Source organism: Thamnophis elegans, chromosome 1, assembly GCF_009769535.1.
Source record: "Thamnophis elegans isolate rThaEle1 chromosome 1, rThaEle1.pri, whole genome shotgun sequence".
In the NCBI taxonomy this organism is placed as follows: Eukaryota; Metazoa; Chordata; class Lepidosauria; order Squamata; family Colubridae; genus Thamnophis; species Thamnophis elegans.
The window spans coordinates 5,013,548-5,029,224 of record NC_045541.1 but is presented as its reverse complement, the minus strand read 5'-3'; the positions used below and the strand labels follow the sequence as shown (position 1 = coordinate 5,029,224).

Genomic DNA, 15,677 nt, shown 5'->3' with positions numbered 1-15,677 from the left:
TGAAACTCACTTAACAATGCTCTTGCTTAACAACCAAAATGTTGGCTCAGAAACTCTGACATTTGAAGCACGCAATTCTTAAAGCTGTCAAGTTACAAGACCCTTGCACTGCTAACCCTTTAGGGGAAAAAAATCCCAGGGGTATTCAAATTTGAGAGCTTTAAGACTTGTGGACTTCAACTCCCAGTATTCCTCCTCTCGTTCTTCATCTTGATGATGTGCGGACGGGCGGGGGGGAGGGAGCTGGAACGGTTCTAAACGGCACTGTAGATTTGTGGAACCTCTTCTATAGAAGGGGTTAGAATTGGCAGGAACCCACTCCTGGCCTACACACACATTTACATTTCTCTCTGTAGAAAATTAATAGCATATTTTTAAAGATAATGCATATGAGAGGCAAATATTTACCAGAAGTAGTTTTCCCAATGTGAAAATCCCATGAAAATATGCTTGTGATTCAGCAAAAGTGTAAATAACCTTACAGGATTGTGATGAATAAGCAAGAAGGCGTCGTGGCAGCCTCATTCCCAAGCATGAAGTCAGTAAAGATGCTTTGCATGGCATCAATTCATCATATGCATTGGTCGTTTTGGAGAAATCATTTCCTCTTTTATGTGTGATGCTTTCATTAATTGATAGACCACTTTTTAACAGTAAACTTTCAATGTGGTATTGAGAGAATACTGGAAAAACAAGATTATGTTAGGGTTAGAGCAGTGGTTCCCAAACTTGGCAACTTTAAGACTGGTGGACTTCAACTCCCAGAATTCTCCAGCCAGCTCTGCTGGCTGGAGAATTCTGGGAGTTGAAGTCCACCAGTCTTAAAGTTGCCAAGTTTGGGAACCACTGGGTTAGAGTTAAATGAAAGCAAAGTACATAAATGATATAGAAGAAAAAAAACTAAAATGTTTACAGACAATCACAAAAAACATTTTCTTTTGTTCTAAGTATTTCTGTACTTCCAAGATCAAATGATATCGGGCAGCTTAATGTAGACTGAAATACAGAGGTTGGAGGTGTGGAGAACGAGTTGTAGATCTTCCAACACTATTATAACACTATTCTTCTTTTTCCAAAAAAAAGTATGTCTTTGAAATGAGATGGTCTTAAACATCTGCAAAAGGCTAAGAGCCAAAAGGAAGGTTCCCAAATGAAGAAATTCCTAAATCTGGTGCTATCACTAAGAAATGAATAATTAAATAGAGTAGGATGCAAAAATAGGTTTTTCTAGGCTATCTTAATGAGTAAGCAGGTTCCTGTGGAATAGTCTAAACACAGTAATTTTTGGAGAATCCCCAATGCTTTATTTAAAATGCCTGCTTCCTTCATCTGACATTTAAGTGTTAAGTTTTCTCCTCATGTTACAGCAGTGTGGAGCAGGACAGGAAACGACTGACCTCTTTTCTCTACATCATGCTGATATTATGAACCATGTACTTCCTTGCTATTCATGGTTGAATTTCTCATTAGCTAGAGCTAATAACCACAGATTGCCATATCTATTGCAAATTCTAATTAGGATTAATCTTCTTCAGCAGATGGCAAGAGTTACTTGAGGTTGCAAAGCAGCGCGAGAAGAGAAGGACAACATGCTCGGCTGATCAGTCCCACCGTCTTCCTGCCCAGGAGTGTTGTGTGCCTGATGTTTTGGTACCAGCTCTCTGGAGGGAGTGGGACTATGCTGCAGGTGCGGCGGGAGGCAACGCATGAAAATAAACCACTGTGGATCATCAGAGAAGACCAAGGGGAGGAGTGGAGAGAAGGCCGGATCCTTCTGCCTAGTTACGATACAGAATATCAGGTGAGCATGTTAAGGTGTGGATTAGGATTGAGCATCACCACGCATTCATCTCCCAGATTTCAAGAGACCATGTTTCGTTCGTCATTTTTAAAAAAAGAAAGAAAAGAAAACATTGTTCAAAAGAGCTTTCCCTCTTTCATTATGTTTTCCACGTTGCTATAGTAACTGAACAACCCTGCATTTGCTACTTGGATTTTATATATCTATATATCTATATATCTATATATCTATATATCTATATATCTATATATCTATCTATCTATATATATATATATATATATATATATATATATATATATATATATCTATATCTATATCTATATCTATATCTATATCTATATCTATATCTATATCTATATCTATATCTATATCTATATATCTATATATATATATATATATATATATATATATATATATATATATATATATATATATATATAGCTTAACTCTGGGTTTATTTTATTGTCATTTGCATCCTTGAAAGATGCTCTGCTTCTTGCTAGATGTGGACAGCAAAAATCAAGATCACCAGCAGAAGGCAAAAAAAAAAAAAAGATAGAGTTTTCTCTGTGCATTTTCTGCTTTTTGCGATCACTGAGATGTATGCGAACAAGATCTGGTAGCTCTCTACCTTTGCGACTGTTTTTCCCTCCCGTATTTTCTCTTGGATGATGATCATGTAGCCTGTCAAGCAAACATGTAAAGAATAAATGCGAGTGCATATTGGAGGCAGCAGGAATTTAAGAGTTTGGCTAGATGGTTGATGCTATAATTATTTAAGAGCCCGAAGTCCACACTGGAGAACTTTCAGAAAGAAATTGCACACCTACTTGTAAGGGGGGGGGGGAGGAGGAGCGGTTATGACAAGAGCTCCAAAGTGGGCCACATGTTTTCAGACATTTTAAGCCAATAGAGGGCAGCTGTGTATAAATTCTGAATAGTCCACAGGAGTGGGTCGAAAAAGTCAAGATGGCAGCCAAAACATTTAATCAATACCCCACTCCTTTTTGATGGACATCATGCAGTCATGGCCAATGTGTTGGCTGCTTTATCAGCACTGGGCAGTTCCCCTTGGAATAGGTAGAGGCAGGAAGATAGATAATTCGAAAGGTAAATGCCTTAGATGCCTCAGTGGTTCTCAACATTTCCTTCACCACTGACCTCTTTTAAATACTTTTTGTGGCCACAGATTGTGGCCACAGACCACCACGACTTAACTCAAGGTTTAAAGCGGTGGTGGGATTCAGCCGGTTCGCACCTATTCGGGAGAACCGTTTGGTAACTTTCCAGGCAGTTTGGAGAACCGGTTGTTGGAAGAAATCTCCTTTTGTTTTTTCCCCACTTTACAGGGCTAATCCTGTAAGGAAGGAAACAAACATTCTGGTGTTGTTTCTAGCTTAATATTTGTTGACCTGCTTACAGAAACTGTCTCCCCAGTTAACCCTGATTACATTGTAAGAGCTAAGGCAAAGTACCCATCGACGGGAGTGACGTTGAGTTGGCCACACCCACCCAGTCACGTGACCACTGAGCCCCGCCTACCCAGCTGGCCATTAGGGCAGAGAACCGGCTGTTCAATTACTTGAATCCCACCACTGGTTTAAAGCACTAGACAGCATGAAGCCTTCGTGGACTGCCTGTGACGACAGCGCAGCCCCCCCCCCCCCGGGTCCGCAGACCACAGGTTGAGAACACTGCCTTAGAGTATCCCTGCAAGTTTTTTTAGTGAGGCATTTGGGGGTTTGCCCTTGCCTTCTTCCTAGGACCGAGAGAGAGTGACTGGCCCTGCAGGCTTCATGCCTAAAGCAGAACTAGAGCCATATGGGTCTCCTGGTTTGTAGCCTGATGATGCTGTAATCATTTTCGCAATCCAGCATTGAAACTTACCCCAGTTGCTTCTTGCAAGAAGAATGCTAGTTATGATGAAAGCTTGCATTGTAAACTGAGATTGTTTTATATAGATAGTCCTTGACTGGTAACCATTCATTTAGCAAACATTTAAAGTTATAATGGCACAGAAATAAGTGATTTATGACCGCTCCAACACTTACAACAGTTCAGTGGTGGGATTCAAATAATTTAACAACCGGTTCTCTCCCTTAATGACCAGATGGGCAGGCATGGCTCGGTGGTCATGTGACTGGGTGGGCGTGGCCAACTCAAGGTCACTCAGGTCGATGGGCGCTTCACCTTAGTTGTTACAATGTAATCAGGGTTAACCGGAGAGGCAGTTTCTGTAAGCAGGGCAATGAAGATTAGGCTAGAAACAACACCAGAATGTTTCCCTCCTGCCTTCCTTACAGGATTAGCCCTGTAAAGTGGGAAAAAACAAAAGGAGATTTCTTCCAACAACCGGTTCTCTGAACTACTTAGAAAGTTACCAACCGGTTCTCCCGAATAGGTGCGAATCGGCTGAATCCCATTACTGCAACAGTTGCAGTATCCTACAGTCATGTAATCAAAATTCGGGAGCTTGGAAAACAAAATATATTTACAACACTTGCAACAAATGGCCATGGGATCACCATTGGCAACATTCCCATTCGGCTTCTGACAAGCAAAGTCAATAGGGGAAGCCAGATTCACTTAATGACCACATGATTCACTTAACAACTGCAGTGATCTGCTTAACAACCGTGGCCAAAAATAGTTGTAAAATTAGGCACGACTCACTTAACAACTGTCTTGCTTAGCAATGGAAATTCTGGCCTCAATTATGGTTGTAAGTTGAGGATTGTCTGTACTATTTAATCGCCCAGTTTCGCCCTCTGAAAATTCCGACAATTTTTGCTTTGTAGAGTGTTTTAAATTTTCTACCGGAGATTAATAGTCGAACCTTGACAGATATACAGCAGCATCCAGGATTTCTTAGGAAGAGACATTATTGTTAAAGCAAATTAGATTTGATATGAATATAACGTCAGAAATTTATTTTCCATCTGTGTTTGCTGCTGCTCCCAACAATTCAGAAGCATTCCCTGCCTGCTCTATGGCTCTTCACTAACCCGCATTCTGTTTCCCTTCCCCACACTGAAGCATTTTGATGAAAATGCCAGTCTCGGTTTTAAAATAAAGCGTGGAAATTAAACCTGACAGGCATATTTCCCCATCTTGCAAAATTAGCTGGAAGACAGAATGAAGTTTGTTTAGTTTATTTGCTTGGTTTTATATCTTTTCTTGCACAAAATTAGCATGGGGTTCAAACCACTCATTCATAATCAGTAGGAAAACAGTACTTGCTTATGGTCCAAAATCCAGGTGAGCTGTTTGGGATCTCTCTTTTTTGGGGGGGACATTTTAGAGTTCCTGCTTCTTTGCCAGAATCCCTCCATGAGTCTTATCACTGCCCAAACTTAATGGAAACTGTGCATAGATTTCATCTCACCACACTCCCAATTCCTTGCTACTTTCTTGGAAGATTGATCAAGCTGGGCCTGAGAGGGGAGCCAAGGCAAAGAACCACAATGGAAACAAATTATGTTTCCCCAACGTATTTGAGGCTTATGCTCAAGTTCTGTATTTCCAAATCAGCAAGTGAAGTTTATTTCCTTATTTGTTTAATGCCATTTATCCACTATTCAGACCTACTGGACTCTTGGTGGTTTGCAGATGTTAAACTGTTGTGGCCCAGCAGGAGCCGTTGGAGCTGCCACCAGACTCCGGCAGCGAGGGGCCCTCTGAGTCAGCTCTGGAGGATGTGGAGGACCCTGGACAGGGTTCCGACTCCGAGCAGGGCGCAGAGAGGCTGGTTGGCCACCAGGAGGCGCCTGAGCCTTGGACCAGTGGGAAGGAGACAAGGGAGTGTGAGCCGGATGTCATGCATTGGAGCAGTGGGGAGGCGACAAGGGAGTTGTTCCTGGATGCCCGGCAACGGAGAGCTAATAGGCGTAAGGAACAGTTACGCAGTTACGGGAGATAATTGCACTCAGCTGGTGGTAATTAGGCTCCTCTCAAGACTATAAAAGGAATGATTGTGCACACGCCCCTTTTGCAGGAGTCAACATTTGCACTAAAGTTGGAGAACTTTCGTGGCTAGCATGGCAGGCTGGATTGCTGCCAAGGTTAGTCTGTGCTGGATTGCTGCCAAGATTAGTCTGTGCTGGCTTGCTGCCAAGGTCCTGTCTGTGTTTTAATAAATCCTTTCAGTATCTTTGTCTCTGCGAGCTTTGGTGTAGGACGAGGAGGGTCAGAACATTAAACTATAAATTAATAAATAATACATGATATGAAATTGTTGAAACTACAGCAATTTTAGAACCAAATACAAGATTATGTTAAGCTAAAGTTTTCACTATCCCCTGGAAGACTGATTTTTTTGCACTGGTTTGTATCTTATCAGAGGAATAATGTAAATTTAATTAAGGCACCAATTTAAATAAAGCACTAAATTTATGTAGGATGTCAAAAGCTAGAGAAAGGTGAAGAGAGCACGAATGGATTAGGAAAAACTGAAGATTGCTGAGCCTCGAGCTTGGTCAAAAAGAATGGTGGGCAGCCAATATTTATTTCCATTCCAAGTAACTTTTAAAGTAAAAAAAAGTGATTTAACTTTGGGGAATTGGTGATAATGGAAACATTTCAAGAGTTCTCTTGAGCTTTACTACCTTTTTGTCAGTTGGAAACCTCTAAACACTGAGAAAATCTAATAACTTTAATCCCTTGTCTTAAAATATGCAAGGGTGGTTGGTGGATTTATTATTCTGTCTATTTTCACTCCTAGATTGTCTTTGAAGGCACCATAAACAATGGCCATTCAGGAGACATCGCCATTGATGACGTCCGGATAGGCACTGATACTTCTTTGGAGAACTGCATGGGTATGTAAGGATAAATTTGATCTGTAATAAGAAAGCAAAAACTCATCTACAAACAATAGAATTGGCAAGTTGAAGGAGGGAGAACTCTTATTTCTGATGCAATTTTCCTTGTACTTGTACATAACAAGTATTGAAATATAAGGTGTATAAAGCTATCAATCTGAACCACAGCACTTCTGCTGTGATGATACTGAGTACATTGTAGGAGTTTCCCCCCTCCCACCTTATCGTTCATTTTCATACAAAAATAGTAGTATCTGAGAGCTGCTTGAATGTGAGTTGCACCTCTGTGATGACTATTCCATACGGCAAGTTGATCATGTGCATGCAAATTAGCCACTGATTCTTACTTTTCACTGTTATAACAAATGCTAGCAGGGAAATATGAAGTGAGTAGTTTAACTTAGCACCAGAGGTGGGTTCCTACCAGTTCGCAACTAGTTGGTAGAACTGGTTCGTCAAATCTACCGAACCGGTTAGAAGACATTCCACCAGTGGACCCGGAAATCAGGTCACACCTACAGAAGAGGTTCCAAAAATTTTTTGAAATGCAAAGGCATCTTTGGTTTGCGTTAAAACAACTTCAACACACGCAATGTTCTGATTGCACCACAAATGCAGGAGTCATCCTTACCTTTCACAGAGGCACTGAGTTTTATAAATAGGAGCATGATAGTGTAGAATAATCACATCCAAGGACCAGTGGTGGGTTTCGAAAAATTTTGGAGCCTCTTCTGTAGGTGTGGCCTGCTTTCCGGGTCCACTGGTGGAACTTCTTCTAACCAGTTCGGTAGATTTGACGAACCGGTTCTACCGAATAGGTGCAAACCGGTAGGAACCCACCTCTGCGTGTAGGACAACCTGTATCTTCCCCCCTGCAGTATTTATATTGCTCCATTTCAGACTAGCAAGGAGCAGTGGGGCAAAATTAATAGGAACGGTTTACCCTCCAGCGAATAGCATCTTGGTTCAATACCTCTTATGTGCAAATGATTCTTCTATAGTTGTGGCCAGGAGGTCACATAGCAATCAACTTTGCAGGCAATCTTATCTTAAAGTTGTTAAGCAGACAGAAACCTGGCTGCATTAAAGCAAGTCTCACCCATTCATTTAGCCTGTTCTCTCCTTCTGGAAGGAGCAAGAGTGACTGGGGAAAGCTGGTTCTGATGGTTTTTCCTGAGAGATTAATGTGTGTCTCTACAATGGCATGGACTGTTCATAATAATAATAATAATAATACCAAGAAAAATATCCAGGAACCCAAATTAGCCATTAGTCGGCACTACTTAGGAAGGGCTGATGAGATCATTAGGAACCCTTATTAATAGGAAATAATCTACCAGAAAAGGGTTGTGACGTGAGAACTCACATTCACAAGCCAGTAAATAAAATTGTAATATTTTAAACTCCTAAAAAATATGCCAGTTATTCTGCTGTCATGGACATCTGGAGGGAGGTAAGAATGACAGGTGCGTTAATGATCCCATCACACAAATACTTGCACCAGACTTCAGTGCCCAAGTACTAATGACACCAAATATTAATAACAGAATTTATGGTAAGGCAGCATGCTTTCATCTTTAGTATCATTGTGGCTTGTGCTGTCAACCACTGAAATAAGAGAGTAGTAGAGCACCTTCTAAGAGCCGAGGTGGCGCAGTGGTTAGGGTGCAGTACTGCAGGCCACTTCAGCTGACTGCTAGTCTGCAGTTCGGCGGTTCAAATCTCACCGGCTCAGGGTTGACTCCGCCTTCCATCCTTCCGAGGTGGGTAAAATGAGGACCCGGATTGTTGGGGGCGATACGCTGACTCTGTAAACCGCTTAGAGAGGGCTGAAAGCCCGATGAAGCGGTATATAAGTCTAACTGCGATTGCTATTGCCATTGCTACCTTAGGAGTGGCGGGTCTTGTCTTTGATGTCATCAGTTGGAAAAAGGTTCTCTTACCTTGTCTGTAAAACTCCAGGCAACCAGTAGATGGCAGCGGTGTTCGGTTTTTGTGTTTTCCTTGGCTTCTGGCTAATGGCTCTTTGTAGATTTGGTAGTTGTAGTTGAAGCCCTGGTAAAGACACTGCCCTTGATAGCATATAATAGCCGTCTGAATGATCTGTTGCCTAAGCAAAAGGAGCCGAGACATTTTAAAAGTCCAGAACATTCGGAAATGGACAATTCAGTCCCTAATTCAGTCCCATTAGGTAGAGCAGATGAGAAAATCAATTCCACAGGTAGTGTTTTTTTTTTAAAAAAAGCAACTTCTGATAGCATGAGTTGGATCCTGGCACCTTCACCAATACACAAAACTGGCTCTCAATTGTATTCCTTGGGAGTTAAGTATTGCAGTGCAAGTAAATGTTTGTTACCATTGCAGGTAATGACTTAGAAACCTTCTACACATTTACACGCCAGGTGCAATTTCCATGTTTACAATAAATGCAGGTCCTTTCCAGCTTTTGATAACCTGGTTCTGTAGAATTATTGACATGCTTGAATGTTTGTTCCCCAGATAAGCATTGGTTTGCTGGGAGCATATAGCTGTTTGATGCGTTGAGTAATGTGGGGGAGTTGCTTGAAGAGACTGCAGTTCCACGAACTGGAGTATTTCCCAAGGAATAGAAGTAATGGGGAGGTTTGAGATGGGGGTCTTGGGATTGAGATGATGAGAGTTTACACCTTTTCTTTACTCCATTTTTAATTGTAAAGTGTCCCATCTAATGCTCCTATTTGTCTCAGAGGTTTTTTTCCCCCTCATAATAGTTTTTAAAGGCAATAACTAGTAAAAAAAAAATAATACAAGCTCAAATGTTTCACTGATGTTTCTTTTAAATCATTTAGTACAGTGTTTCTCAACCTTGGCGACTTTAAGTCATGTGGACTTCAACTCCCAGAATCCCCCAGCCAGCATAGAATTCTGGGAGTTGAAGTCCACAGGACTTAAAGTCGCCAAGGTTGAGAAACACTGATTTAGTATTTGAAATATACGGGTGCATCAGTGGTGGGTTTCAAAAATTGTTGGGACCTACTCTGTGGGTGTGGCCTCCTTTGTGGGAGTGGCTTGCCGCCCGTGTGACCGGATATGAAATTATGAATTAGCACTTAGGTCGGTCCGAGTAGCTATTCAGAAACTTTGGCATTGAAGCATGCAAGTCTTAAAGCTGTCAAGTTACAAGATCCTTGCACCTCTAACCCTTTAGCAGTGGTGGGTTTCAAAAAATTTTGGAACCTCTTCTGTAGGTGTGGCCTCCACTGGTGAATCCTCTTCTAACCGGTTCTGTAGATTTGACGAACCGGTTCTACCGAATAGGTGCGAACTGGTAGGAACCCACCTCTGGGGTGCATGCATAATCACACACAGAGACACCCCCACAGAACTGTAAAAAGAAACTGACAGGCTTCTGTTTTAAAATTGTAATCCAGAGAAGTAATCAAATTCCTTTTCAACTTGAGGAAAGCATCTAATAGCTCACAATATTACATTTTCCTTTTCTTTTTCAGAGACCTGCCACATTCTTTTTTTAGACTGGCTGAGTATTTCGTAGCACTCCATTGAAACCATATAGTTAAACCGAGGGACTCCCATTTCCAAATGTAACACAGAACTCATCTAAAAATAATAATAATAAAGCCCTTTTTCCTTTTTTCGTCAGGAAAATAATCAGTGAAACACATTGGTCGTTTTTTTTTCCCACTCTCCCCTCCTCTCCAGGGGCCAGTAACATATTATTTCTGCTAAGTATCTATTTCTGTGTCAGTATTTTGAATTTCTTTCAGGCTGTGGAATCCTATAGGGGAGAACTAAAATAATAATAATAATGGGTGAGGCTGGGAAAAGGTTAGATGGAGGTTAGATGGAGAAAACTGCTATCCCTCCTCCCCTTTTAAACTTGTCAAATCTAGTGTCTCTATCTGTAAACTATGCTGGAATTGGGGCCAAACAATTGTATTTGTTGTTGCAGATTTTTTTGGGAAATTGTTTTTATTTACTGTTTGCTACCCAGAATCACCGCCATGAGATGGGTGGCCTTGAGTGATTAAAGTGATTTTTAAAAACCTGCATATAAATGGAGTTTGTGATATAACATGACATGATTCCTATTTTGGGGAGGAAAAAAGCAATATCTCTAACCATCTCTAAGCTATAATTAGGATCCCTGCTTGAAACCTTCATAAACAGACATTGCCATACATAATAGATTATGCTTTAAAAAGTACTTCCTGATACTCATTATAAATGAAATGACATCTTAAGTTCCTTTTCCAGATGTCCTTCCTTTCCTATCCTATCCTTTCTTTCCCTTCCCTCCTTTTGGGGAAGCTATCCAATATATGAAACCTGTTATCATCTCCTCCCATCTTACATCCAACTTAGTCTTAATTTTTAACATGATGCGTAATGTCTCCTGCTTACCACTCCAGTAATTTTATTACTTCATTTTTAAAACTTGGAGGGATAACTTACCTGCAGTTTTCAAAACAAGAGAGATGCATGGAGAAAGGAAGAAGGATTTCCTTTGCTTCCCTGCCTAGGTCTTGTGTTATTCCTCAAAAAAGGCACACCACCATTGTTGGTGGCATTTAGCATGTACTGTGTTAGAGGGGTTACATCAAATGTTCACTGTGTCAAATGGGACCAAGCTATCAATCAATATAGCATGTTAAACTTTAGTGTATGACAACTGAAGGTCTTCTCTTAGGGAGCCATGCTGGTATCCGTAAGGTTAATCCATTTTATCCTCCAACCTGTGAGCTGGAAGAGGATGAGAGATGTAAGCACCCTTTGAGATACTTTGTGTTCTTTGCAATCAACACGGTTTCAGTCAGTTAGCTTATCAGTTTTGTTATCACCTACCATTCTATCTTCTGGGCCAAAAATTAAAAGAAAATACAATTGCAATTGTGTTTCTATTGTATTGTATTGTATTGTATTATTTGTATGCCGCCCTTCTCCGGGAGGACTCAGGGCGGCGAACAATTCAAGGGGGAAAAAAAGGGGAACATAAAAAGACAAAATACAAATAATAAAAGTAGACAACAGTCGCACAACCATACATGTCGAGAGGGGAGGGAACTCATCACCCCCAGGCCTGCCGGCAAAGCCAGGTTTTGACGGCTTTTCGGAAGGCCTGGAGAGAGGTGAGGGTCCGAATCCCTGCGGGGAGTTCATTCCAGAGGGCCGGAGCTGCCACAGAGAAGGCCCTCCCCCGGGTAATAGCCAGGTGGCATTGGCTGGTAGATGGCACCCGGAGGAGGCCAACCCTGTGAGATCTAATGGGTCTGTGGGAGGTAATTGGCAGCAGGCGGTCTCTATTGCAAGAACACATCCTATTATGACCAGCACAGTGGAAAGCCTGCTATCACAAACACATTTTAGAGAGCTATCCTCAGTGAATGCAGAAGATCCTTCCTACCCCACCCCCTAAAAAATTGGCTACCACTTGTACAAATTGAAAAAGAGGTTCTTCAAGATTAGAGGCTTCAAGATACGCCCTGTGATCATATGGGTTACTATCTTCAGGATCTATAATTTGCTGATGGAAACGCTCACTTTCAGCTCTTCTTTTTATTTACAGAACCCATTGCAGCTTTCCCTGGAGAACACACGTTTGAAATTTCAGGTAAAAAATGCACTTCTTCTACTTGCCTTTATTTTACTGCATGGTTTATTTTCTGATTATTTTTTTTAATGCTCAAAAAATGAATGTGTGTGCAGAAAGTGAGATGCAACCCAACAAAACTAACACAAAAATGCTATGCAAATAAAAAAAAAGCTTTTAAGTATGATAGAATCTAAGTATGAGGATTTAAAAATAGTGTAAAATACAGAATTAATTCTATAAAATATCTTGAGTCAGTTTCAGTTCTAAGAATGCTTGCAGAATGTTTTCTTTTAAAGTTGTACATATCTGCTTGCTTTTATGTATTAGCACCCTAATGAATCATTTCTGAGTGAGCTGGGTGATTTGCAAATTTGATAAATAAAAATACTGAGTGTGTATGTCCTCCTATCTGTATGTGCTTTCTCACCTCATGTCAGCTGGAAGATGTCTTTGGGGGAAGAGCAAGCATGCTTTTACTTGCACAATATACTGGGAAGTTCAACTCACACTTTGCAACTTACTGCTTTACCTTTTTTAAAAACAAAAATAGAGTTATATCTCTCTTTAACAAATCTGCCTAAGTTCAACGCATTAGGGTAGCAAATGCTTCTTCCACTGAATTTTTCTTTTTCATATACCTAAAAGCAGGGACGGATTTAGATGAAAAGAGGCCCTAGGCTATTACACTTACGAGGCCCTTTCACATCCCATTTTTAAGTTTGTAAATTACATGAGAGACAATAAAATACATCATTACTGTGATATATATCAATATATATCAATATATATAGCTGGCCTCCTGACGGAGGGCGGCTCTGCTCTGCGGCAAAGGCAGCGAGGCCAGCCGCCTCCCCTGCTGTGCTCAGCTGCCCGGCTCAGCCCCCTCGCCCTCACCTGCCTGGCCGCTGGTGGGCTCCGCGTCGACGGAGCGGCTACTGGGAGCGGCCGCGCCTCCCACCCGACCGCCGGTGCTGGGAACGTGGGCGGGCTCCCCAACTGCCGTGGCGCTGGAACGATCTTAGCCAATACATTTTTATGTTTGTTTATTAGTCACATACGTAGAATTTCTCCTTATTTTCGGTTCAGTGTTTTAGTGTTCACTGTTTTTAGAATAGTGTAATTTTAATTTTGCTAACAATTTGAATATAGGCCCCTCTTGATCTTGAGGCCCTAGGCTGAAGCCTAGTTAGCCTATAGGAAAATCCGGCCCTGCCTAAAAGGTAAAAACGGCCTGCATAGAGTACAAATCCTGCACTGATTATTTGGAAGAGGGTCACATAGGTGTCATTGTTAAGATGAATGGGAGTTGAAAGATATTTTCTGTCCTCTCTCTATGGTTCAGAAGTGATAATAACAAGACCTGTTTAACTCTGTTGTGTAGCTTAATTGAAAACCTTCTAGAAATACTGCCTTGAAAAGGATAGCTAATACCATAGCTATGGGTAAATTCAAGGCCATATGTCTCTGTGAAATCTTCTAAAACCCAGGGACTCTCTACCAACAATATTTGGTAGCAATCTGTCAAGTTGAAGGAGCTCAGTTCCTGCCAGTAAGGTTTTTTTTTAAAAAAAAAATTTTTTGAGTAGATTTTTCACACCTTAAAAAAAAATTAAAGGGATAAAAAGCACAAAAACAACCTCAAAAGCCTTCTTCGTGTGCTGCAGCCTCACACAGGGCTACCCTATTGGGGGTTTCAGAAATCCAGATAACCATGAAAGGACAGCAGAAGTCCTTTAAAAGAAATTGTATCTCTTGGCTCCCAACCAACAGCCGTATAGATTTTTGCAGCCTGGATATAGTAAATCCTACCGTGACCCGTCAAAACCGCGGTAGACAAAAGCGCGCCCGATTAAACCGCGTCGCTGACGTCATCAGCAGGGCGACAACAGCGAGGGCGGAGAAAAAAGGGCACTTTAAATAGCGCTTTGAAAGCAAGCCGATTCAAGTTAAGGTAAGGGTTAGGTTTAGGGTTAGGGTTAGCTTTAGGGTTAGGTTAAGGGTTAGGGTTAGGTTTAGGGTTAGGTTAAGGGTTGGGGTTAGGTTAAGGGTTGGGGTTAGGTTTAGGGTTAGGTTAAGGGTTAGGGTTAGGTTTAGGGTTAGGTTAAGGGTTAGGGTTAGGTTTAGGGTTAGGTTAAGGGTTGGGGTTAGGTTAAGGGTTGGGGTTAGGTTTAGGGTTAGGTTAAGGGTTAGGATTAGGTTTAGTGTTAAGGGTTAGGTTTAGGGTTAGGTTTAGGGTTAGGGTTAGGTTTAGGTTTAGGGTTAGGTTTAGGATTAGGTTTAGGGGGGTTAGGTTTAGGTTTAGGGGTTAATTTTAGGTTTAGCGTTTACAGCGTGCTTTTTTCCCCGCGCTGTTGTCGCGCTGTGATGACGTCAGCTACGCGGTTTCGTCGAGCGCCCTTTAGTCGAACGCGGTTTTGTGGTGGAACCAGTAAATCCTACACTACCCACTGGTAAACGTGGATAAAGTTAAAGATGGTCATTGTAGAGTTGCCCAGACCTGAATTGTAAGAATGATAAATCTGCATTGCAGGGCTAGTACAGGAGTTATATCTAGCTGTATTAGGAATCAGGCCGTCTAATAATAGAGATCATAAAGATGCAAATGAACTCCTCTCTGCCTGTAACACCAGTCAAGGAGCAGTGAAACTTTAAGATATAAGAGGGGAGGGGGGATAAATGGCCACCACAGAGAGGCTTAACCTCCAAATCAGAGTGAATTAGAAGTGCAATGAGGTGGCAGTGATGAATATTTAGCGTTATGTTTTTAGCCAACAAGTGCCAAGGAAGGGACCATAGCAGGTGTCGGGGAGGAAGGAACAGCAGCAGAGGAAAAACTGTCACCCTGAGTTTGAAGGTTGACATTTAGTCTGAGAGAAGAAGGGTGAAATGGTGCATTTAATAGCTTAATGCTGGCCTGAAGAATAGAAAATGGGACGGCTTAGATTGATAAACCTTGTAGAAGGAAGCAAAAAGGGGAGAGGAATGCAGAGAAATTGTCCTGCTCATTAAACTTGATTCTGAATCAGTGGAGATGGGCTGTTGTGTATCTGTCAGGAAAGGGAGAGGGGGGGGGGAGGAATTTTAATCTGGGGAAAATTTTTGTTTCACGGGGTTTTTTGCCTTTCCCCTGTCAAATGCAAAACTCCAGTGTGGCCAAAAGGAAGAGGACTGGTTTCCAAAAGCTTTCAGGGCAGATTAAATCATTTTTTGTTGCATTGATTAATGGATAGATAGTCCTTCCTTGAGCAATTTCAGGTTATTGGCAACATATTGCCAGACTTTGCTGGCTGTGACTTCCAGAAGAAATGTATTTTGAGTAGCTTGGAGAAGCTGGCTTGGTTCTGAAAAAATAGTTTGCAAAGTCCTTGTGCATTAAGATTTAGAGCCTGGTAGAAACTCTGCTAGAGCCAAGGATGAAAGTTATATTGACCTTCAAAACTTTTTTATTTAGGTCTTAAGTTAAAGA

General features: G+C 41.4%; 1 protein-coding gene across 1 annotated transcript in view; it reads left to right on the top strand.

The window, feature by feature from the left end:
• Positions 1 to 15,677, top strand: part of NRP2 (neuropilin 2) — a 157,782-nt gene that overhangs the window by 96,343 nt on the left and 45,762 nt on the right. The window contains 3 exon segments of the mRNA XM_032234293.1: positions 1,539 to 1,801; positions 6,522 to 6,618; positions 12,185 to 12,229. Coding sequence (XP_032090184.1) covers positions 1,539 to 1,801; positions 6,522 to 6,618; positions 12,185 to 12,229 — 405 coding nt within the window.